The 25,826-nt window shown below is 39.9% G+C and overlaps 1 protein-coding gene across 2 annotated transcripts in view; it reads right to left on the bottom strand.

Annotated features, from left to right (window-relative positions):
- Window positions 1-25,826, bottom strand: part of chst11 (carbohydrate (chondroitin 4) sulfotransferase 11) — a 122,681-nt gene that overhangs the window by 6,098 nt on the left and 90,757 nt on the right. For both annotated transcript variants that reach the window (XM_074698746.1, XM_074698745.1), the window contains exons 2-3: window positions 24,592-24,677; window positions 5-234 (exon numbers count right to left, since the gene is read on the bottom strand). In XM_074698746.1, coding sequence (XP_074554847.1) covers window positions 5-234; window positions 24,592-24,677 — 316 coding nt within the window. The remainder of the gene's footprint in view (window positions 1-4; window positions 235-24,591; window positions 24,678-25,826) is intronic.

The raw sequence follows: 25,826 nt of genomic DNA on the forward strand, positions 1-25,826 counted from the left end.
TCACCTGTATTTGCCCCGGCCTGTGAGAACCATCATGACTCGCTTCCAGTTGGTACACGCCACCTTGGGGACATAGCAGTAGATGAGCTCATGGTCCTCATCCACTACAAGGTGTTTGAGGTCTCCTGGTGTCAAGACTCTCCGCTTGCGGCTTGAAGCACTGTAGACTCGACAGGCGTCCACTACCTGATCCCTCCTGGCCTGGTGGAAGACGGCTGCTCCGGACAACTCAGGCTGTTCGGGAAAAGCAAGAGGCAGGGATAGGAGAGGAAGAGAAACTGCTGTTAGATCAAAGAAGAAATTGATAGTACATGGACTTGTACTTATAGAGCTCTTCTCTAGTTTCCAATCATTCAAAATGCCTTAAAACTACCCGTCAATTTCACCCATTCACAGCATGTTCACACTTATAGCAGAGAATGCTAGGATGAGAGAGACGCAGTGTTATCTTCATTAATACACATCCCTACACTGCTTTGGTACCAGCTCCTTGTGTCACATGTGAAACTGCTGACCTTTTGACTAAGGGATAATCCAGTCTACCACTGAGCCACAGGTAGAAAGAAACTCCCTGTCTTACACCGTCAACATCAGCATTGCTCATTTCTGTCACCTGTGATGTCATCAGACAAAATTAATCTGTGTGTCCTGGTCATATATACCACAACTTATTGTGGTGGTTCTAAGTTCACACAGTTTCCTAGATAATATGAACAGCTGAGAAGAAAAATGTTATAATTCTAACCGTAATGCACTCCAGACCCTTTGCCTTGGCCTAACCACTTGGGCTTTATACAAGACCCCTACCTTGGAGAAGGGTTAGGATTGGGTAACACAAATAAAATAACTACAAACATTGCAAGTGGCAATATTAGGACACAGGAAGCCCCTTGCCTCTTATCTCTTCCACCTCGGCCATCAACAGGATAAACTACAACCCGTCTGACCAAATTAGCTCCACTTAAAGACGAACCACTACCTCTATTCCTCAGATCTTGAAACCACAACCTCTACGCCTTGTTAAAAATTAACAAATTATCTGGATCAAAGTCACTGTAGCTTTAGTCTTTGCTGTTATTCAACCTTGTTCCATAGGTGTTCCTGTGTTCTTTCTTTGGCAGCGTGAGGAGGAGTTACGTGTGCCAGTAAAGCACTCTGAAATGAATGAAACTGAACCAAAGGAGAAAGATGAAGAGAGATAGATAAGGGACACAGTCACACAGATAATGTGCCAGAGTTATTAATCTCAGCCTTTATTATCATCACACTCATCTCTTTATTGACTCCATCTTTTCCCTCTTGCTCCACAGACTCTGTCGGGGGGAGCAGTCTACGAATATGAGGAAAATAATGATACTGAACAATATTACAGCTACTGAGTGTTTAATATGCTCTGGTCTGGACGGCTATCACTCATCATCGGAGCTATATTTCATATCCACAGAGGCACTGGTGATGGAGTGGGCCACAGGAGGTTCAGGAGGAATGAAACAAGTCTAAAGGCGAAGGGGGGGAAGCCTAAACAGCTCTGCAGGAATGTTTTCGAGTGCCTCTTGATTATTTTTCCTCAGGGTCTGAATTCCCCTCCAGGGCAGTGCCCTGCTTTCCTGGAGGAATCTTAATTGATTGTACTGTGGCCTGCATCTTTACCGCTCCATTCCTCTCACAACAAGTGTGTCCTTTCAGTGCTAAACCATCCATAGCTGAGAAGGAGAGAGACCCAAGGAACTGAAATAACTCGAGGACCACCACCAAGGGTTATACCCAAAGACAGCCTGACTAAAGAGGCTTGTATGTACTTTTCTTTGAAGTCAAGCTATAACCTTGCAAGCGGTTCATCACGTGCACAGCTAGCTGTAGAAAAGCTGAAGGAGAGTATCTTATCCTTTTTTATCAGATTGAAACATAGAAGCAGCTAAGAGCGAGTCATGGTACACACATGACTTTAAAATCAGATATTTCTGAATGAAATCTGGAAAGTCATGCTCATACATCAGCTCCACAGAGGAGTCATGTGAGTGCATACTGTAGGCTGCACATAGAGCTAACTCTGTCTATATTTCCTTGAATAATCAATGCCATGAGGGGCTGGGAGAAAATTTTTTTTTTTTTTCAAGATGAAAGTCATATTTTATTTCTATCCAACGCAGGATCAGGGATTTGAAGGTCAGACATGTTTATTGCAGCAGCAGAATGTTGTGTTTGGCACCCGGACTCCAGCCTCATCACTCTTTGCTGATTTATTTTACATGCAGAAGTTTGAGATGGTATCTCAGATCATGCATTCAGCCTGCAGGAGGATGCTGGAAGAAGGAGCGCAGTACTGATTCATGGCAGCAGTGAAAATGACTGATGTAGCTTCTTCCATTCATTATCCAATTAGACATAAGAGGGTTATCAGCACCTTTCTTACATGTCACTCCTCACCCTGTTTCACCCACTGTCCTCTCCAAAAGAAAGGCACTTCAAAATTAGAAGAGAATACTGTGTTTTAGTACATTTTAGTGTTCGTGAGAAGACAACTCTAGACTGTATAATATATAGATGTTATCACTGTGACGTCCCATCTCAGTAGCCTTTTGTCTGCGGAGCCATAGTATGTACAAACCCGTATGTACCCGCACACAGTTTGATATCCTGTGGCAGTGCTCTACTGGCTGTTCCAGAGTCTAGATTCAAAACCAAGGGCGATAGAGTTTTCTCAGTGAGAGCCCCAAGACTTTGGAACGGACTTCCAAAATCACTCCCCTGGGTTTATTTTGCTACTGAAGACATATTTTACAGAAAAGCTTTTGTTTTATGACTTTATCTTATTTTATTTTTTACTCAATTGATTTATTCTATATCTTTGCTATTTGTGTTACCTGTTATTGTTTTTACTGTTTATTTTCACCTGTTTCTATAGCTTGTTGTGAAGCACTTTGTTACTTAAATCGAAAAGAGCTATATGAGGAAAATTTTTATTGATGTATCATTATTGCCTGAGAAGTTATGAAAAAGCTCTGAAAAGCTTAAAAACTTCATTAAGTTACAACACCATTAACAACAGTTATATTGCTAGTATCACTCACATACTGTAAATACAAAAAAAATCCCTGCCAACTATGGGATGGCAAATGTAACATTTTAATCACTGTTAAACAGGTAACCCCCCCCAAACAAAAACAAAAAAAAAAGGGGGGGGGGGGGGATTTTGTGAAGGTCACTTTTTTTACATTTAGCTTGTTTTTCTTTCATTTGAGACCGAAATCCATGCAAAACAGATTGTTTTATATACTTGTTAAAAATGTTTACACATGAAAAATAAATGTAAATCTAATTACTAAATCACGCAAATTTAGATTTAGTATTAAGATTTAACATTTATATCTAGTATTTGGATGTAGCTCTAACATTTAGATATAGACTTCCCATTTAGAGTTAGTGTTGAGATTAGGATTCAACATTTATATTTAGATTTATTTTTCATGTGTACACATTTTAAACAAGTATATAGAACATTGAGCGTAGCATTAGTTGAGGCAGGCCACGACGCTCGGCTGACTCCCGTATCCGCCTCCTATTGGAAAATTGCATTCAGAGTGGTCTATTTAAACAGCTATAACCCAGACTCTTCTGCTTCCTCTGATGGCATTTTGCAACCCATATCCACCTCACCTCCTCTTGTCAATGTATACATGTCGATTGCTCTGTTCTGTCTGGGTTTTTATTTTTGCTGCTGTGCTCCCTGCTTACGCCGTTCACGATGGCTCGTGATGCGCAGGAAGGTGTGCTCTTCCTGCCTCAGGCTTTCCACACAAGCATATAGAAGAGCAGAACAGAACCATACTGCCTAATGAAACTGTGCAAGTTAATAAAGATTTTGACAAAGTGGTCCTGGCTGAAATTCAGTTTTGCATGAAAAACAAGCTGAATTTGAGAAAATTGAACTAAAAATCTTCACAAAATGTCGCCTATTAGACAGTGACTGTGATTTTACATTGGGCACCCCAAAGCAAACTTGAAACACCATTTTTTAATCAATATTTATAGGCTGAAAGATACAGTTTAATGTGGAAATGGAAAAAAAAAGAACAACAGGTTGACACAGAAAGCTCATCTATCTGGTGCATGCAAGCGAGTTAAACCTTTGCCAACATGCAGAAAAAGAGTGTCATCCTCATCCCCTGACCCTCTAAAACACTGCAGAGCCTCCATCATTACAGACAGGATCCCCTGATTGACTTGTCAATCAAAAGGTAACCTGTAATCTCATTTACTGTCAATCTAACACAAAAAGTAATATCCTCTCATTTTGTACGCTTCAACTTTTAGCCTCAGTTTGATGTTTTGCCTCTGTGTTGACCAGTTACTGCTCCTCTCTATCACCTTTTCATGCTGCCCTGCCACATCAAATATTCATTTTAACTCTTTCATGAGCGCAAATTGACAAGACATGATGGATTATGAACATCTTTGCTCAAGAAGAAGGCCTCTCTTTCTGCCTCCCACCTCTCCTCGCTTTGTGTGCGCTCTACTCCTCCCTCTTCATGCTCACGCTGACACATCAAAGCCCTCTAAGGCGTAACAGCGCCGCAGCGAGTAGCAGCTTTTTGTTGATGAAAATCTCTCCCTTTTTCATCCGCTCGGAGACGTCGGGCCGTCGATTCGCACGAACGTTGCAGCAGGCAACGCAAGCGCTTCGTCCCAGAGGAGGACAAACGCTGTAATTAACATTGGTGAAAAAGACAAGGGAGGGGAATCTTGTCATCTGCAGCTTTGCCTCCGTGTTCCTTTTCTTATCTCTCTTCTTTTCCTCAGGATTACTTTCTGCCATTTTCTCTTCTCTTTGGGCGGATCAGTCAGTCTTTGTCGTTTTCATGAAAGGCATCAGGATGTGAGGGAGAAAGGAAGTGGAGATGAGGGAGGTGATACGTCGATACAGTCTGAGAGGAGGCGGTGATGGAGATCACTGACCTTTGGCCATGTCAGAGCGTTCCCGTGGGACAGAGGAAACCATTACTTCCCTATTTTCCTGAACAATAAACCCTTTAATCCCAAGAGGACAGAAGAGTGAGCATAAAACCACAGCTTTGAGACACAACAGAGCTACCTCACATGAAAAGCTCAATTTAGTTTGATCTCTCCTGATTGGTAAAGTTCCCAGGAGGGACTCACTCGGTCAGCAGATCTCCTGTGCAACAGCGTTATGTGTGACATGTGTTATCTCAATGTGAGGACGTGAGATTCTGCATCCTCTGTTGGTAGCAAAATCCAATCCCTCTGGTAATGTTTGTGAAAACTGGAGGACGAGTCAAAAGGATGAAGAAGCGCACAATCTATATGTGTTATTATCAGTGCTGTGCATGCTAATGGGAATATCTACGCTCGTATCTTCAGCTGTCGGAGCAAATTGAAGATGAGCCCAGTATACATTTACAACAGCACTCCTTTCTCGTCACAGCACTTTTTTTTTCTCAGGCATGAAATGTGTAAGAAACTGATGATAAGAGAACACAGAGATTGCACATTTCATTTTCAAGTCTTCATTTCCTCGCCGGGACTGTATTATTGTCACTGAAAGATGCCGTGAGTTTGAAAGATGATCTGAGGAGCGTGGATGCGACAGCTGTAACGAATAGCTGCCTACAGATTTGCTGACGGTGGTGAAAAAATAAAAAGAAGGAGGAGGACGTGGCTTGGAGGAGATTAAGGAAGGACTGATGAAAGGAGGTAAACAAGGAAGTTATTCAAAGGATGAAGTGGGCAGGTCTCCTGGTTCAAGCCACTCAAAGAGGGTGAAAAGCTTCAGGACACCGTAGGTTAAAGCACCTTAAAGTTGGAGTTTGACGATCAAGAAAAGCAAACAAACCTAGCTTAGCAGTTACTTTTTGGTACTTTTATATGTTCTTTATCATATTTATTTCTCAATATCAGGGAGGGCTGAATAGTTTGTAGCCTGACTAGGAAGAAGTTCTGCTGTGGTGATGAAACTTGGTATGCTTTAAATTCAACATTTTCTGACACTTACGTCATGGTTTATTTTAAGATTAACTGACGATGATGTAGTGTTTGAGGACTTTGGGAAGTATAACCAGAGACATTTTGTGAATATAGACAAAATGTGGCATCATGGCGGTTTTTACGCTGACATGGTTACCACAGTGAGGGATGATGCTCCAGTTTCATCAACTGTTAAAAAGTGGGCAGCTGAATTCAAGAAGGGCAGGAAGAGCCTTAAAGATGACCCAAGGTCTGGATGTCCTGCCACAGCAACAAGCTGAAAAAACATGGATCATGTTGAAAAATAAACCATGCCGTAGGTGTCAGAAAATGTTGAGTTTAATTCATGCCAAGTTTCATGACAATGGTAAACTCTTTGCTGGTCAGGCTACAAACTTTTTAGCCCACCCTCGTATATAAACTTGCAATGCTGTGTTCAAGTCCAGCATGGAAAATTGCCTACTCTTTCATTCTCTCACAGGCACAAGGATGTGTTTAGGTGCCTAAACATGGTACCGTTTGATTTTACTAGAATTGGTCTCAGTACTACGGATGAAATTCAGTTGGTATCTATAAAAGTAACTAATTTGGTACCTATCCCTGGATCAAAGGGGAGCGCCAAAATCTACAACTCAGACAGGACCACTCTTGTCAAAAACATTATTTATTTGTATTCAATAAGTTAGAGGACTTTTTGAGTGATCTTAAAAGTCTCATTTCTATGTATAAACCTGACCGTAATCCACTACTCAAAGTGAGATTAGCAGTGCCTAAACAGATTATTTCTGGTAGACAGCCTGTGCAAGTCACCATGACAATGGCAGACACTGGAGCTGCACTGTCAAAAAGAAAAAGAAAACAGGAGAGTGATAGAGCTCAGGCTAATACAAGGGTCGAAATGTTAATGCTAATGTCCATCCAACCCACAGTCAGCAGTTATTCTGCAGTGGTCTGTTCAAACTTGAGAGTCTATCAATAAAATGAAGAGTGAGGTTACATTAGCTCTGCTTGGTGAGGTTGGAGTTGGTACTGGCAGGATATAACCAGGATTCACTAGCGTTTCGGACACATCTCAGAGCACCACGCAGTGGGACTAAACTACACAACAAACTGTGTTTAGAAAGGTTTTTTGCATTGGAAATAGCGCTAGGTAACTGTTAATAAAATCATTACCACACAACTTTGTAACTGGTAAAAAGTCATCTTAGACAAAGAAAAGCAGTGTTAAAGGATGAATGGCTTTCCAAGTGCTCATGGGAAACTGTGTCTTTATTCTAGACAAAACACTAGCTTTTCCAGAAAGTCGCCACAGCCCTTTAATATTTAGCTTTAAGGCTCTGATTTGGTACCCCCCAGCCCTGCCATGCATGAATGATGAATGTGAAAGCCCGATGTGGGGAGAGCACATGTCACTGCTTTATGAGCATACATGTAAAGCTGAGGCAGGAGGAGCAGCAGCAAAGATCCACATGGGTACAGAACAGAGCGAGCATCAGTGATGATACACATGACACTGCTGAACTCAGACGCAGCAGAAAAGACGCTTGCCTTCATAGTCTGCCTAAACTAACACTGAGCTCAAAATTTCTCACAGGAGTTTTAAGACAACTTTTCATTGCAGTTTGTGAAGAAATTTGCACTTTGAAAGTTGACTGTCAACATAATTGGGTCCCTTGTCAGGCTCTGTAATGCTTCTCTAAAGGTTTATTAGTCCAGTTTCTGCACAGCGTGGGTCAAAATTTACATTTTTCAGGTTCAGGGCCTGAGGCTGTGTTAGAAGATTCGCCTGGTAATGATGAAATGGGCATATAGAATCTGTCCCTTAAAGATATATCTACACATAAAAACCCTGCTTGGAATTACATAGAGAAACGTCTCTGTGAAATATTCTGTAAGTACTGTCAGGGAGAAAATGAGATGCTAATGCATCGTGATCTGCAGCTCCAGGACTCTGCAGAGCATCAGAGCACTTTGTTTAGAAGAGATGCCAGAGACATATTTTCTCCAGGAAAAAAAAAAACTGCTTCCTTTAGCAATTTACACACTGCAGCAGCCATTACTGGCTGCATATTTCCCCAATTAATTCCCTGTTTATATTCAGCGAGACTATTCTGGTTCAGCTTCTCAAGTATTTACATCTCTGTGTCTCTGGAAAATGTTTGAAATAGGCAACAACTGCCGAGGAAAGTCGGTGGCTTTATGCTCCTGATGTGCAAAGTGAAAGAGGTAAAAGTAAAGTGCCGCAGCCGAAAAACATTCTTCTCTTTTTTACTTTGACGTTTTTCCTACTTTTCTTTTTCACCGTTCGCTCTCTGAGCCTCGTCTTCAGCTTCTCTCACTTCTCTCTTGCTGTGAAGTCATCTTAACAAAGATCAATAGCATTCATCAAAGTACCTCTCTGTCTCACACGTACACACTCTCTGACACACACTGAGCACTGAAGGCACTCTGTCTCTCTGACCCTCTCTGCTTACAGACTGGCATTCATAGAGCTGCAGAAATAAAGCTGCCAGTGTGCCACGACTGTACCAAACAAGTGCACAGAGCTTCACCTGAGTCTCTTAAAGGCAACAAGCCGAGGCTCTTCGGTAAACCGGGACAATGCTGACAGTTTATGAGGCATCCTTTCCACTGAGGCCGGCAGCGCTTTGACTTTCCATAAAGTCATTTATGAGCAGCAGAAAGGGACCAGCAGCTGACCGCTCACGCCCACTGCGACACGGAAAAGACCCGAGGAAATGTTTCTTTACCTGTGTTTATGCAGGGAGACAACTGAGAACACATGCTCACTCTTTCGGGAGCGCCCTGCTTCATATTCATGCTGCTCCACGCGTTCATACCTGGAAAAATCTGAGTACAACCGCAGACGTCTGCTGAGCAGCTCAAAGGCACCTCAGTGTCAAAGAAATGCAGCTGGAGGAAATATCTTTGTATGAATGAAACGTTGAGCTTATTTTCTTACACAACAAACTCAAAACAAGCTCAAACTTCGTCCTTTCCTCTAACAGGTAAATGTTTTGTCACAAGCAATCAAAACAGGTGGCTCCACATTTCCTTTTTCGATGAATGCATCACACACTTCAACGATCCATCTTGGTTTTTTGTCAAGATAGGTACAAGTGGGTTTGTCGTTTCCTGCTAAACAAAGAGTAAACAACGCAAAGGTGTTTGTGAGAAAAGAGAAAAGACTGAATCTCAGTTATCTAAGGAGGAGAGCCTGGTAAAACCTGTAGTCTTTTTACAGCCAGCAGGGGGCGACTGCACTCGTGGATGACAGTAGATTGCAAAAAACTCTATGGGATATGGGCACTTCTTCTAGGGATGGAAATCAATGAGCAGAAATGGCACCAAGCATCCAGACCGTGCATCACTTAAAAATGTTTAATTTATCCTCGTCCAGAGATTTCCAGATCCAGTAAATAATTTCATATTTACCTATAAACTCAATAAAATGCTGTTAACACAAAAAATCTGTAAAGCCAACTTTTTGTATGCAGAAAATTCATCCGTGGAATTGATAAGAGAATCGATAAAGGCACTGGTATCAATAAAATCTTATCAAAACCTATCCCTGGCTAATTCTCACGACCTTAATCACTCAGAATATTTTCATTATGATTTAAGGACCTTCGTCTCCAGGTTCAAGTCTTCATCCAAATATAGCAACATTAAAACTGTTGTTAAATGCAGGTATCCATGCCCAATCACATTATCAGACTTCTGCCATAATTTGCAAAATGAACATCATTGCTGAATTAAAGGTGACTCTAAACTTGTAATTGAAACTTTTTAAAAAAAAAATAAAAAAAAAATAATAATAATTACTAAATTGATGAATAAATTAAGAAATTGTAAACTGAGGGAATAAATCCAGTGAGACCAGTTGAGTCTACCCTGCTAACCCCCCCCCCCCCCCCCCCCCCCCCCCCCAAATAAATAAATAAATAAATAAATAAATAAAAGCAGGTTTGGAGGACTGACATTGAGCTTAGCTTTTAAGACACAGGTGCTTTTGGACTAGAAGTTCATTTTATTTATTTGCTTATTTGAACGGATTAAACACAAAACAGAACAGAACAGAGATAAATAAGATGTACAATATGTTAAAACAGAGAAAAAACAAAACAATTAAAGAGACAAATTTAATAACATGGATCATTATACCTCGTTCGATAGGGTATAGGATGAAGTCAGAAAACGTTTCTAGTCCTACCCCTTTGTTTTGCACATTTATAGTTTAACCTATCAGAGCATAAGTAGAAAAAAAACAAAAGAGAAGAAAAGAAAGTGCATCACAATAAAACAAACAAGTTTTAGTTCAACTGATGTAAGGAGAAAAAAATAATAATTGCACTCTACTACCTGACCAGTAGAGGGCTGTAAGACAACGACAAAGGCCATTAAGAAACAATGGCACCATAGAAGGTGAAATATTGGTTGGCAGTGTTGTATGTGACGTGGCAGTTAGCCTGTTAGCATGGAGAATATCCAGGTTGTGCTGCTTTTGGTGCTTTATTGCATTTTTAAATAAGTTCGCAACAGGACTGGTTCCAAAGCTGTTCCCAAACAGCTGAAATACTGGCAGAGATTGACCCGTGTTTCGGCTTAAAGAGCGACCCTGTGAATTGGTGACACTCAGCGAAGAGCATCCCACTCAAATATCTTTAGATTATCACTCAATACTTAGCTGATGAAGATATTTTGACCCTTTTATACATAAAAACTAGGATGCAATCCTGAGGAGTTCTTCCATGCCTCAACAGCTGTTCTAAACTTGATTTCTACTTCACTCTTTAATACTAGGAAATTGAAGAGATGCATCCTTACTACTGGGCTGAAAGAAGACCAATGCAATGCTAAAGAGCTGAGTTTAAGCCTACAGAAACCAAAAGTTACCGCGAAAGGTCCCTAGCTCTTGCAGTTGAAAAGCACTTTTAGAGGCTACAGCCGCTTCTATGTACAATCTTGAGAAATGAGTGGTTTGAGGCCAACAGTGTTAATTCTCTAATTGCTCTCCAAAATTCTTCTTCAGCTTTAACTGCTCCATGAGTTTACAGTAATTCATCAAGTTCAATTTTAACTCCTAAACCACATTCAAACTTTGCACTGAGGTGTTGAACTTTTACATAACTGTTGCAATATTCAGCTGAGCCTGAAACCAGCGACCCTATAATCAAAAGTTAGCTTCTTTTAACCTCAAGACATCTGCAAACTTTTTGTAAAGCAGCAAAATAAGGCATCTCTAAAGCAGTGAATCTACTGATTCATGATTTTCATGCTGGTGTTATGTAAGGGCACTGCAGGGAGGCACTGAATGGACACAGTGTGTATGCCAGGGGCTAGAAGCACTGGGCTTCCCTGTTGGGACCAATAAGACCGAACGAAAACACACAAATACACACTCTCAGTATGATGCTATTTGCTGCTGGGATCTCAGCACCGATTATTGCTGATAATTATAACACAATCAGTCACTAAAGCGCCATTATCCCCTCACAGCTGAGGTCAGTTTACTGCAGACACTTCAGTGATGGTTGTCTGTGAGAGCCGCAGTGAAACTCTGAGGCCTCGCTTCACCTACAGGAGCTGTTAACAGACCGTGAGACCGTACAAATTTCACTGGCAGAGATTTTAATGGAGGGTTTTTACTACTACCATGATGGTCTAACTGAGGTTTTTCCACCCTGACAGGAAAAACGACTCAGAGAGAGGGAACTAACTGGAGGAAAAACGTTCAAAATTAAAGCGACTAAATGCGAAATGTTCGCTGATAAACTCTCCGGTCTCGCTTTTGAGAGCCGCACTTGCAGGGTCCAAGTAAGTGGTAGAGTCAGTCGAAAATTGATTTGTGATTGCACTTTCATAAAGTTGGAGGACTCGCAGGAGACAGGGGGAAAAGTATGTGTCAGATATTGTGACTTTTAGTGCAGCTTTTATGAAGTGCTGCAATGAAAGCTTGTGTAGTTTTGGTCCTTGACGCCATATGGTTGAATGCCTCTGATATTGGCTCTTTTATATCCTGAGGCCGGAGTATCGCTCAAGAAATATGGATTAACACACACAGCAATAAAATTCTTCTTTTCCAACCCCCAAGCACTAAAGCCCTTCTAATAACCTTCATAACATAAAGCAGAACTCACCATTAGTATGATCAGTGTGTCCTCAACACGGAACTAACATAAACAGATTGCAGAAATCAAACCATAAAATGTGCCTTCATACTCTTCTTTTCTTGATAGTGTTGCTAAAAATCACACAAAAGTGTGTAGTTTTTGCACTATTTTCTGATTTTTAAGTATAATTTCATTAATACACATGTAATAAAGCTAAGACAATGTGGGCCAATTCAAAGAATGATAAGATGCTGAAAAAATAATGTGTTCAGGTGACTGGATTCACCTTGTTTCCACAAGTGGTTTTTAATGGTGTGCCCCAAGGTTGGGTTTTAGGACCTCTTTTATTTTCAATCAACAATATGAGAGATAACTTGTCAAATGCCTTGCATCACTTTTTATGCTGATGACACACTTTCATTCCTAAGATATTTTCCATTAGAGGAATCGTGGTCTTGTAGTTTTGACAAATCACATCAAAATATATGTAGAGCTGACCAGTTACTGCGTTTGTTGAAATGGTTAGCGCATCTTCCAGGGTGCAGTGATTAAAAGCATCCAGATAGGTTCTTTCTTTACCCTAGAGGTCATAAAGGAAAAGACTGATTGGTTTGCAACATTGCACAAAACTTAGAGAGATTTGGTATTAAAGATTTGGGTTAAACTTGTGAGTAAGACAAAAAAGCTTTTGCAAGACTCTACAAGCTACTGAAAGATCGAGACAGTGCTAAACAAGATCTTGGTAAATTTGGCAAGATTTTTAGACTCTGATAACGTTTGGGAAGATTTTAACATACACAGGCAAGATCCCAAGAAATGTTTGTATGTCAAAAAAAAATCTGAGCAAGATCCCAAGAAACTTTAGCAAGATTTCAAGACAGATCTCAGGAATATACTGTAGATTGTGATTAAACCTCAAGAAGAACCTTGGTCAACTTTTAGGGAAATCTAGAGTTACTTTTGCATGTTTCCAAAAAGCTACCGTAAGATCTTGTATAATCTAGGCAAGATATCTGAAAAAATATAAAAAGATCCTGATTACCCATTTTTTGCGAGATCCTTCGAAACTTAAGAAAGAGGTTAGGATAAATGAGCATGATTTAAAGAGACTTTGAAAGGTTTTGGGAAAAATCTTACAAAGACTTCACGAAACCTTTGCAAGATCTTGATTTAACTTCTTGGCTATGCAGGTACAAGTTTGCAAAATCCTTAGCAACTTAAGAAAAAAATTATGGTACTTTAGCAAGAATCTTTAGCAAAATCCAAAGACACTTTTGCAAGATCCTGAGTCTCTTTTGGGAATTACAGACAAGTTTTTGCAAGTTCCTGAGAAACTTAAGACAGAGTTTAGGATATTTAAGAAGGATTCTATGAGACTTTTACAAGTTCTGGGAGAAGTCTTAGCAAAATATCAAAATACTTTTGATAGATCCTGATTGAACTACTGGGGAATGCAGGTTTAATTTTACAAGATGATTGGAAGCTTCAGAAAACTTTCTTAAGATCTTGTCTATACTTTTGAGTATGACAGAGACAACATCAAGTGTATCTTCCAGGAGATGCTGATTAATACCATTATTTTATCAGCAGTACAAAAACGCAACACACCATGATACAACTTTTGCCCAAACTGACTCTTCAAAATAAACTGAGACCTGGGGTCACTTCAGGTTAAACCTCAGGATAACCAACACCTGGCCACGTCTGACTCGCTCTTTCTTCACACCTGTAACCTGAGATCAGAGAGCTGCACGCTTCCCGCAGGAAAGTCAGCACAGCTTTGAATGCATCAACAACATATGACACATATTCAAAGATGCTAAAGGTTCCAACAGGGTCATGAAAGACCGGATGGTTAAAGCCAAAGAGGCTGCAGCTGAAAACTAATGATATACTTTATGTTTACTTTGTGTGTAAATGCGACATGTGTGTATCTGTGCTGCTGAACAGTCGAAGAACATATAATTTGTGAGTGCATGTACAGCGCTGTCACTAGCAGTGTGTTTCTGGGTGTGTATCTGTGTGTGTGTCAGTATATCTGAAAGAGAAAAGTGTGGGTATAATTATAGCTGCACTGACAAGATAATGACAAACTACTCTGACTTTCTTCTTAGAGCCATCAAAGTTTCTCTTTCCTCTCATGAGCACTTCACCCTTTTTCTCTCTGCTCGGCGTGTTCAGCCTCAAGGGAGAAAAAAAAGTCGAGAGAAAAAAAAAACGTGAGAAGGAGGTGAAGGGGAAAAAAATCGCACAGCAGCTGTGCCCTCAGTTTTCAATCTTTAATTGGAAAGAAAATCAAACTGCTTCATTTAAAGGGGAATTCCAAAGTTGTAAACCTGATTTGCTTTATGGTTTCATTAGCAGCTTTCAGTCAGGGTATCTGGGCTTTGAAGTTATTCTTGGGGTAAAATCTAATCAAATACAGGCAATAAAAGCTCTTGTTTATCCACAAGCAGGCTCAGATTAACACTACAGAGAGGATCTCTACAGAGGCAGTTGTTTTTGTTACAAAGCAAGATGCTTTACAACCAGAAGCAGCTGTTACTTTCTTCTCTAAGGAGCCACTAGACTCCATTTAGCAGCAGCAGTTTCACCATTTGTCTGGAAAAGTAACTCTCCTCACATTTTTGTGAAGCTGAGATCAAGCTCGATAGCAACACAGACAAACAAACCATCTGAGACAGGGACAAGCAGAGTCTGTGTTATAGGAAGAAACAAAAGCAGAAAAAAACACAAGAGTCCAAAGCTCCTTCTTTCCCCGCTGGGATAAAAGAAACATCCTGCGAGGCCCCTGCTTTGCTCTACAGGTAGAAAAGAAATCAACATTCAGTTCAATTCTCTAGGAAGATCCAGGTTCAATTCCAGGTAGATCCAAAGAAGCTTTTGCAAGACTCTGAAAACTATTGCAAGATCCAGACAGATCAATGCAAGATAAAGGTAACTTTTCAGAAGCTCTGTACTAACATTTGCAAGATCCTGAAAGATTTTTGTAAGATCCTGATTAAACTTCTGGGAAATACCTACATTTTAAAGAATCCTTACAGTATTAGGAAAGATTTTGAGATACATAAGCAGAAACCCAAAGAAACTTTTGCAGGGTCTGAACAGATATTAGAATATCGAAAAACTAAAACAAGATTCCAAACAGATCCAACAAGATCGATTGAGTTTACTGTGGGATCAGGACTTAACCTAAGCAAGAACTTGGTTAATTTTGGAGAAATCCAGACCACCAACTCTAGAAAATACAGTCACTTTTGCATGATTCAGAAAAACTAATGCAAGATCCTGAAAAAATGTAAACCAGATCAAAGTAACTTATGCAAGATCTCAACAAACGATTACAAAATCCCAAGAGACTTTTGTAATGTCTTGTTTAATCTACAGAGAAAATTTCAGCAAGATTCTGAGAAATCAAAGGAATGCCTGGACTGTTTTGCAAGATCCCATCATACTTGTGCAAGATCATTTAAAAAAAAAACGTAATGCATGATCTTGTTAAAAAAAAGCACAACCAAAGTCTTTCAGAATCATTTGATGATCCTAAAAAATTGAAGGAAAATACAGATTACTTTTGACAAAACGTCACTGTACTTGCAAAATACTGTTTTTGGTATTGAGATAATTTAACAAGTTTCTTTGTGAGATCCAAAAAAGAGTTAAATATCCAAAGAAACTATTTAAAGAGTCTGAAAAATTTGAGCAAAATTTCAAGAAATTTCTCCAAAGTCCTGATCCTAAAAATCTCTTCTGAGATCACGCAAAATGATCTTGCAAAAGTTGTTTCAGGATCATGAAAAAAAATCCCTCACAATCTCATTGAGGTGTCCTGGACCTTCGAAGAGTTTAACAAGATCTCTGAATTTTTTTCAGGATCTTGCAAAAGTCTTAACTTTTTGCAAAATTTTGGGAGAGCTTTTGGGGACCTTCCCAATTTTTTTTTACATTAAGCCTTTGTTAAAAAAGATTAACCCAAAGTCCTGACCACTCAAAATAATCACAGCAGCTTAATTTCATAGACACAGACTTTGGTCCAGGGGCTCTGATAAAAAGTAGGTAGTTTAGGTTTAAAGCTTTTTTTAAAGAAAAATGGAGATGACATCCATCTGAACCCTTACATTTTTTTCTGTCTGACATATTTTGATGATCTCAAAGAGACAGTCTGGTTTTGATCACAAATCAACATCTGTTTCATCACAACCAACCTTTGATAAAAAAAAAAAAAATCGTATTTCGTGATCCTGTCTGTCCCCGTCAGTGCTTTGCTGTCTCTCCTCCTGTCAGTTTATCTTCTCAGAGAGCAGAAAACAGTGTTCATCTCCTCTAAATCCCTCTGTCTCTCTCCTCTCACCTCCTTTCTTCACCACAGCCTCCAGAGATGGACAGAGACAAAAAGAATAAAGCCTCCTCCTCTAAATCCCTTTGTCTTTAAACCCAGAATGACTTATCCAGCTTCCCCACAAACACACACTCGCACATCTTAGCGCCGTCCCCACAATGCCCTGATGGTTTTGCAGCAGAGAAACACTCAGCTGCTACGGCGGCGTCTTTGCTGTGGGTGAAAGGTGCGACGTGTCTTTCAAGTCCATGCCAGCGTCTGCTGCTGTGTTCCTGCATAATCTCGCTCAGGGTGCCAATTCTACGGAGGGCAGGGGCCGGGAAAGCGTGAGGAAACACACACACTCATGAACAGACAAATATAGCAACAAAGAGAAGAGCTTGTGGGGTTAGCCGAATGTCTGCAGCTGGAGGGACATCCAGACAGGTAATATCTGGTGGCAAAAAGCGATACAGGTACTTCTTTTGTTGTTATAGCATCAGATACACACAAATTAAAGAAAAATAAATATTCTACTCTCCTATATGAAACACTAAATGTGATTCCAATACAACATGATTAAATTCTTGTCCTCACTGAAGATTTAAAGAGGGGGTATCATGTTCGGTTTTGTGGCTTTAACTTGTCCCTTTGGTATCCTTGTAGCAGTTTCACATGATTTACAGCTTAAAATAAGCTTTTAGAGGTTTAGAAAACTCTTATTCACGCCTTTGTCTGAACACTTTGTTTCGGTTGCTGTCTCTTTAAGGCTCCACATTCCACAAACCCCCTTTCCTTTAATTGGTTAGCCCTACAGAGGCCTATAATGGGGGCAGAGGTATGGGCAGACCTTGGTATTTGAGGCCCGCCCCTTTAATGTGTGATGTGAAGTAGTTAAGGGATCCTTATGTAATGAAGACCTCTTGAAAATCTCATGCCAAATTAATAATTTAGACTGTTTTGAGCAGTTTACTACAGAGGAAAATTAAAGCCACTGATAGAAAAAAAAAAATCGTACTTTTTTTTCTGGAAAAAAAAAGTCAGAATTCTTACTTTAATCTCAGAATCCTGAGAAAAAAAGTCAGAATTCAAATCAGAAAGAAATAGTAATTAAAAAAAATTGGACGCATTTTTCTTTTTTTTTCATTGGCCCTAATCCTCTTCCGTAGTTTACAGACAGATTCAGGGATTTCTACAAGATACGAATAAGAAGTAGTTTGAAAATCAGCGCACATCTCCTACGAACGTCCAGCATTATGACTTTATATCTGTCTTAAAAATATGGCACAGCACAATACCCCCTCTTTAAACACAAAATAGAAACCATGAGAAGCTTTTACTCTGGATGATTCCCTCTGCATTCTTTGTTGTGAGAACATCTGATCCTCTGCAGACGCATAATAACAGACACACAGACAGACTATGAACATACACTTACATCACATGGACACTCCATTAGTGCTCATGTTAGCGGTGACTCATTCTCTCCTGTTGCACCATTTTTGCACAAACGATCAGTGTGCATCTGCAGCCGCAGCTCTGATCTCTGAATCAGCAGTTCACCGTGAGCTCTGGCAGGGTAATAACTGCGTCTGCTTCTCTCTGTGAGCCGGTCTGTGATTACCGGGAGGAAGGACCAACATTTCCATGAAGAGAAAAGATTATTACTGTAAGAAAACCAGTTCCCTGCTCCGCGCTGCTCTGAGATCATATCTGAGCGTGTGTGGCCATCTCCACTCTGCAGGTCTTATTACATCTGGCTCATCAACTCATTCAGATTTTAAATCTGATTAATGAAGTCATGTCTGCCCCAAGGACACAGAGCAATGTGCAAACACACCGCAGGGTAAAAATAGCAGACGAGGATCTCTGCGAGCCACCTTCAAGGCCACAGCGGGCAGGAAGGTAAGCCTTTAATTGGAGACTGGACTTTGAATTTTTTCTTTTGATCAATCTCAGGTTTATTTTTGAAAGGAAACCACAGGTCGTGTATAAATCCAGATATCAAACTGAGCCAAAAGACTCTTGGAGAGAGCTTGAGATAGTGACAGCTTTCCAGCAAGAAATCACTCCCAACTCGTCCAATATAGACGTCTTGTCGGCTACGTAAGACATCAAAACCTCTGGAGAACCCTCTTTGGTGTCAGTTTTTAGACTCAGAGCTCTGAAATCAAATTAGAAATCATAACTAATTAACTTCCAAAAAGACTTTCCAAGTACTAAAAAACTGCTTTTTCAGCTACTGTAGTCACAGTAAACAAGCACAATATCATGGTCGTTTGGCTGGCTTTTAGTGCTTTTGGTGATGTGGGAAGGTGCCAAGTCTGTCTGGCAACAGTTGGAAGCAAGAAATGCTCTAAAATTTTTTATATTGACTCTGGACTTCAGAAACCACAGTGGACCAATGCCAACAGATGGCATGGTACCCCAAACCACCCCCCAGATACCAAGGTTAAAGGTTAAGTTATTGAATGTGAGACTAAAATTCAAAATGGGATTTGTGAGGGACTTGGGGCCAAGATTTGTTGCAGTTTAGGAAGAAGAAATTTTAAAGCATATTTGTTTTGAATTTCAAAAAGACAATTAATGATTGTGGAGTGTGTGTGTGTCTGTGTTTTGAGCGTAGCAGTGGAAATGAAGGCCAAGTAGAAAGATGATATCATAGATATGTGGATGCTTTACTCACTTAAACACTCGTAACTCGCTGAATTTGAGAGGTAATTTACGAATGGATCAGTTTATTACAAGCCATATTAGCATGGCTAACGATGGGCTCAATATATCAAATTCAATATTTTAAATTATTTTAAGTATGCAGTAAAACAACTACATTTCTGACGTTTATAACAAAGTCATTTGAAAATCAGTTGAAAATTGAGCAATCTACGGTTATTTCAAAGTCCATGCTCCATTGACTTAAATGCTATGAGTGATTGAGCAGCCCTGTCCCATGATGGCCGCCATTGTGACGACGTTGCTTCCCACTGACTCCCAGTGTGCACGAGTCATCTAGTGTTTGTATATATCTATGGATGACATCACCAAGGGGGAGCAGGTTTACAAAGAACAAAAGGGGACCAAGCAGCGAACCCTGAGGGACGCCTCGAGACAGAGAAGCAGTGTTAGATGTGCAGTTGTTGATATGAATGAAGTGTTACTGGTTAGCAAAGCAAGATTTTAGCCAGTAGTGTGCCGTTCCAGTGTTTTTCACAGTATGTTTTAGTTGGGGAGGAAGAATTTTGAGGCTCACAATGTCAAATGCAGGGCTGAGATTGCTGTTGATGTGGCCAAAACTGGTGGACAAGAGAAGGTTATTTGTGATTTTGAGGAGGGCTCTTTTTATGCTATGCTTGACAGAAATGATTCAAAATGCTTGTTATCGATGAAGTGGGTTTTGATTTAAAGAGCAATATAAAAATTTTATGCAAGCATTATCGATCTAAACAGGGATTTTGGAAAACGGAGCAATAGTCTGGTTCTATTTCTCCTAGGTAAGACTCTTTCGATGTTATCTCTGCATCAGGAGCGACTCGGCACGAGGAAGAACACAGTTGTAGCTAAATTCCTAGATACGTCTGAGCCTGGTGGCTCTTGATGGAGATTCTTAAATGGGTTCAGCTTCACAAACCTCTCCAGGCTGTGGTTATCCCTGCCACTTGTTTATCTTTTCTTCAATTCTTTTCCCATTCGGACACAGCGCTCTGAACAGCCATCTTCTTTAGCACTAACATTTTGTGCCCTAACCTCTCTGTGGAGATTGTCAATGATCGTCTTCTGGAAAACTGTCAGCCAGCAGTCTTTTCTTGAATCATGATATTCCAATTTATGAAGACCATTAACTTAAGTCTGAAACATAAAGAGGTAAAAATATCAAGGAATGCCAAAAATGTCTTCTGTTTCAGTGTAAATCAAACTAATTCCCACAAGGCATCAGCTCCAACCTGACCACCGACCCCGAGCTCTGCCCTACAGTTTACTCTCCCTGCAGAAACAGCTTACTGTGCGCACAGAAATATATCAATGGGGCTTCACATGAGTAAAAACGTGTGGAAAAACCCTCTACGGAAAATTAACCTACACTGAGTCCACGTGCACCTGAGCTAATCTTAGCCGGCCAGAAAACCACTTAAAGCTCCAGCGTGTGCGTTTCAAAGGTGTGAGGTGATAAATGGAGGAATGGAGGGAAAGAGGCAGAGAAGGCGAGTGTGTGGAGGAGAGCAGAGGGAATATAAAACAGCTGAAGGTGTGAGGAAGGAGACAGGTGAGGGTTTAGCCCCTGAAGAAAGAGGACAGCCCTTCAGGTAGTGATAGATAGTGAGGAGGACAGTGATGGGAGAACAGAAGAGGAGCAGAAACTATCCAATCCGTCACTGTGATAGCATCACCTCCAGCTGGGTCTTGCTGTCCTGCTCCTCCGTTCAGCTGCTGCTGCACTGCATTTCAACTCAAACACACCTGAAGACAGACGTCTGAAGAACATTCATTCATCCAAAACAGAAAGTGTAGCCTCTAACTGCACATTTTGTACACTTTTATACCCGACAACTCTTAAAAGAATAAAGTTGCTGAATTGATTTCACACCGTCACAGCTCCTGCTGGTTTTGACTTCACTTCCTTCAGACTGGTAATCCATCACAGTGAATATGAAGTTGCTTTGCTTTCTTTAGTATTACATTATCATTGCAAGCAGGGGGTGTTGTGAAAACTGTCCGCATTGATGCATTCAAGGACGCTCGGAAATCTCCTCCGCAGAGGATCATTTTTCAAACAGTTTATCAAAGTGTTGGCTTCATTTTCTCCGCCCGCAGCTCGAACGCGGAGTTGGGGCTTTTAGCCGTTCTGTTGGTTTTAATGATGTTGTTAAACTTTAGAACAAGAGAGAGGAGCATCACAACAACAACAGCATCAGAGCGGAGCTGAGCTCTGCAGGAGCACTGCTGTGGAGATAATAGTATTTACTCCCTCTCTACAGAATAGTAGGGTCTTAATTAAGCTGTTTACATATTTATTAAATGTGATCAGCCTTTCAAATGTTTAATTGGAATAAAGTATTAATGTTTTTACAGCTATGCTTCAATACAGGGGTCTTTAACGCTTTTCAGACCAAGGACTCCCTGAATAATGGAGAGATGAAGCAGGGACCCCCTACTATTATTGTGTTTCACATCAAACTGGGCATAAACATACCTTATTATTGTGCATTCAACACAAAGCTAAACAAAGCTTTGCTCATAACAATGTCAGTAAGCTTATCATGATAATATACTGGCGCCAATTGTTGACTGATTTTGTTTGTTTGTTTGCTCACCAAGGTATCCTCTTTTAAAATAATATTGCAACCAAGCACGAAACACATGGCCGTGTGATTGGCAGAGCAGCAATGAGGGCGGGGCCTCCTCCATCTTCAGGAGCTAGAGCTCCATGTAACAGTTATTGTGTGTTCATAGACAACAACATGAGTACAAATAGAAATATTTGGGAAGAAATATAAATATTAAAAAAATTGCCTAATCAACTAAAAATTTAATGGACCCCCTGCAGCACCTCCATGGTTGCCTGAGGGGCCACAGACCCCCTGTTGAAGACCTCTGCTTTGATACAAAAGGTGTCAAAGTGATCCTTCTGCTATTGTTTTACTTAGGCCATGTCCACATATAGCTGGGTATGTAGGAAACTGCACATATTTTTATACGTTTACGCCTGTCATCCACACAAAACCGCAGCGTTATGTCACTGAAAACAATGTTTTCTGAAAACTCCAAGATTTTCAAAGATTTTGGAAAACTCCAGTTTCATAGTTTCATGTAGACGCTAGAAAACAAAGTTTTCGGTTCTCAAGTGTTACAGCTTAATGATGGGGGCTCATTCTGATTGGCTGGCACAGGTTTTACGTCTAGAAAACACTGCCAAATATGGGTTTGATGTGTCTTGAGCCGCACTTATCAACAGATTTGCCAGCTGCGTGTGGCAAAAGTATTTTTAAAAACAAACAAGGAGGGAGATATTCACTTCTGAAAATACCCAGCTATGTGTGGACTGGATTTTTGAGTTTTCAGGCAAATAAAGAATTTTACATCAGAAACAACAAACGATTTGTTGAGGTAACTCATTATTCATAAGTAACTTAAAGTTTTGAATTCTTAATACTAAGAATTTCAAAGTTAAAGTTGTGCCTAACTATTTTTTGTTCAGAAAATTGTACCTTCCATGTGTTCAAAAATCCTAATTTTGAGTCCTCCACTTACAAGGCAGCTAGTTGATGGTCAAGGCCCCTAGTTTATTTGTAACTACGATTATTTATTTACCAAACTAAGAAGTTAAGCCTTCATTAACTTAGAATTGTAAAATGATCAGCAGTTACACAGCATTTTTTTAGACTTATCACACACCAAACTCATGCGTGCTAAACACTAATAAGTGTATAAGCAACAGAATCAAAGTCAGCAGCACAAGCATTAGGGGTGGGAGAAAAATATTGAAAATTAATATTCAGATTTTTTTTGTACGACAATATAAAAATTGGGATTCTTTGCCAAAAAACATTTTTTTTGGAATTCAAATTCCTCATTTCAGTCTTTGTTTATAAACTACATTGGAAAAAAGTTACCACTTTTCTCCAGCAGAGGGTGAAATGTTTCTCTCTTACTCACGTGATGTGCATTTTATGGGAAAATATGGCTCCTGATACAGTCTGTAGACGTTATCATCATCATCATCATCATCATTATTTAACTTTTTCCAATGGTCTGGTGTTAAAAAAGCAAACAAAAAATTGCAAAATTGTAAATATCGAAGAATCGCTATTTAAATCGAATCAGCACCCCAAAATCATAATAGAATCTAATCCATAGAATAGCATATCATCCCAGCACTTACAGGTGTGTTGTTCTATGTGCAGCTAACTGATTAGCTTATATGATTTATCAGTATTTACTTGTATTTAGTGATAATTTGACACTGACGTATGGACTGTTGCTCCCCTACTCAACACGCAACCTGAAAAACTTGCAAGAAATCCCATTAAAGAGGGGCTTTAAGGTTTTTAAAGAGTGAGTAAGCATTCTCCTTCATCCAACATTTGCTCTTTGTCATCCAAATTTAATTTCCGTACAATAAAGCTTATGAATGCAATACTTTTTGGCAGCTGCTCCTGCACGAACTTAGCTGCCAAAAAGCCTCTTTTTACCCTTAAAATTAACAGCTGCCTGCAAGGCTGGAAATCATCCTAAAATGTATCATATGCTTTGGAAAGTGGTCAGCAGCCCGGAGCTTAAGCTAAAGAAAAAAAAAGGTCTGTAATTAATTGTGCAAAAACACAAATTGAATTTGTAAAGATGACAAAGAAATCATTTGGTAAAATAGGATTGGACACGTTTCTCCTGCACATTTTGTCAAGTGTTATCATCAGCGCCTGTTTCATTCCAATCTTGGCCTGTGCAGGTTTAATAGTAAGCATTAACACTGGCTGTCCTGTACCTTCATCACGCCTCCATCTCCTTCTGCCACTGCACCGCCCCCACTGTAAACCGCCTTATAAAGCAGATAATCCATTAAAGCTGCAGCCTGGAATATGTTTTAATTTCATGCTGGCAATCATAGCGTTATGGCAGGTGTCATGTTCTCAACCTCTGAAGCTCTTTATATTCAAACTATGAAAATAAGATGAGGCGTCACAGCCTGGAACAGACACTGACAGAGCAATAATAGTGCTGCTACTCATAGAGACAAGGGATGAACACAACCTGCAGATGCTTGATAGCACGTTGTTTCCTTTCCGTCCTTGAATGAGGGGAGATGACAGACTTTTGCAAAACCCTTGTCCCTGCTGTTGTCACTTCTTGTTTTTTTCTGACACCATGAAAATGGTCCTTCAGACTTTAAGTTTCCAGACTAGTGCAAAGACTACAGATATTACTCTGATTCTGTTTCCTGGGTCGGCCCTGTCATTTCAAGGTTGATGTTTGAGATTTGACAAATGTGTCAGAGTCTGTGGAGGAACAACAACCCGTGTTCAGGAGCTAAAAACAAAGAGAAAGTAAAACAAGCTGGATTCCAAGCTAAAGGCAGCTGGGCTCTAGGGTTTTGTTGGTGAGACCTCTGACAGCTGGGTGCAGAAGAAAGATCAGATAAGGGTCAAGAGAGATGGACAGAAAGATAGAGGATGCTTATCTTCCTACCTGGGTAGGGTTGTAGAGCTCCTGCAGGGCGTTGCGGGATCCTTTTCTGCAGCAGCCGTCCACCATGAAGGGGTTCCTCCGCATGACTGCAGAACACAGAGGAGACCAATAAGAACCTTCAAATAAATCAAACCATTTGAGAAAAAGAGGCACAAAGATGACGGCTGAGCGATCAGTGGAGAGTTTTTTATTTAGGGACATTTAACCTCAGCCCTTGAAACAATTTTGCTCAGTTGTGTGCAGGAGAAACTTCAGTAGAGACAGAAATGTTAGCACTTTTTTGCTGAAAGTTTGATTTTTGACATTGTTCAAAGCTTCTGTAAGGAGTTTTTCTACCTGCTTATGAAACAGCCAAAAAAAAGAAACTCAGATCAGACTCAAAGTGAAGCAAATGTTCACCTTGTGGTACCCATGCACATCTATCCATTGGATTATTTGTACTTATTCCTGTTTGTTACCCACTGAAACCAAAGTTAACCCTGTAAAGCCTCATTTTTAGGGACTGAGATGTAAACCCTTTGTAAAAAAAAAAAATGGCCACACAAAATATTGCAAAATAGAAATATTGTGGTGGAATTTTCATATTGCTTTATGCCTTTCCTTAGTTAATTCTGTAAATTGCCTCTGTATGTGACACAATAATACCTGTGTTTGCCTTAAAGCTATCTGTACACAGAGACAGTGTGTTTCTAGTCTGAGTTGGATCATATTTACACGTTCCAGATTCCTGATATTTCTGCAACAATTTGGCGTAACGAACAGGATCTCAACACAATGACTGTTAAGTGCCAATTGTGTTTTTTTTTTTTTTTTTTTTTTTTTTTTTTTTGCAATTCCCATGTGTGAGTTTGACAAGATCAGAAAGAAACTGTAATATATTTGATTGGTTGGATTCTTTGATTTGTATTTGATTGTCAATGTGTCATGGAATCACTCAGCTGGAATTTTGAAGTTATACTGAAAATCTGAAATTGAGATTTAAAATAGAAAAAAAAAAAGAAAAAAAAATTGGTTTAAAAATGAAAAATATTATTTTGTTTAATGTTTTTTTGGTATCACATTTGATAAATTGGGTGTTATTGGCAACTTTTTGGGTAAAGTTTTTAGTAAATAAGCATTATTTCAATGCAGAAAATATTTTCTAAAAAATAAGCAACAATTTAGATGACATTACCGCAGCTTCCTGAAAATTAGCAATGATCTTCTTTATGAAAAAGTGTCAGAAAGCAGCTATT

Source organism: Halichoeres trimaculatus, unplaced genomic scaffold, assembly GCF_033239565.1.
Source record: "Halichoeres trimaculatus isolate MK-OKI-2021-1 unplaced genomic scaffold, fHalTri1.1 fHalTri1_scaffold_21, whole genome shotgun sequence".
Classification (NCBI taxonomy): domain Eukaryota; kingdom Metazoa; phylum Chordata; class Actinopteri; order Labriformes; family Labridae; genus Halichoeres; species Halichoeres trimaculatus.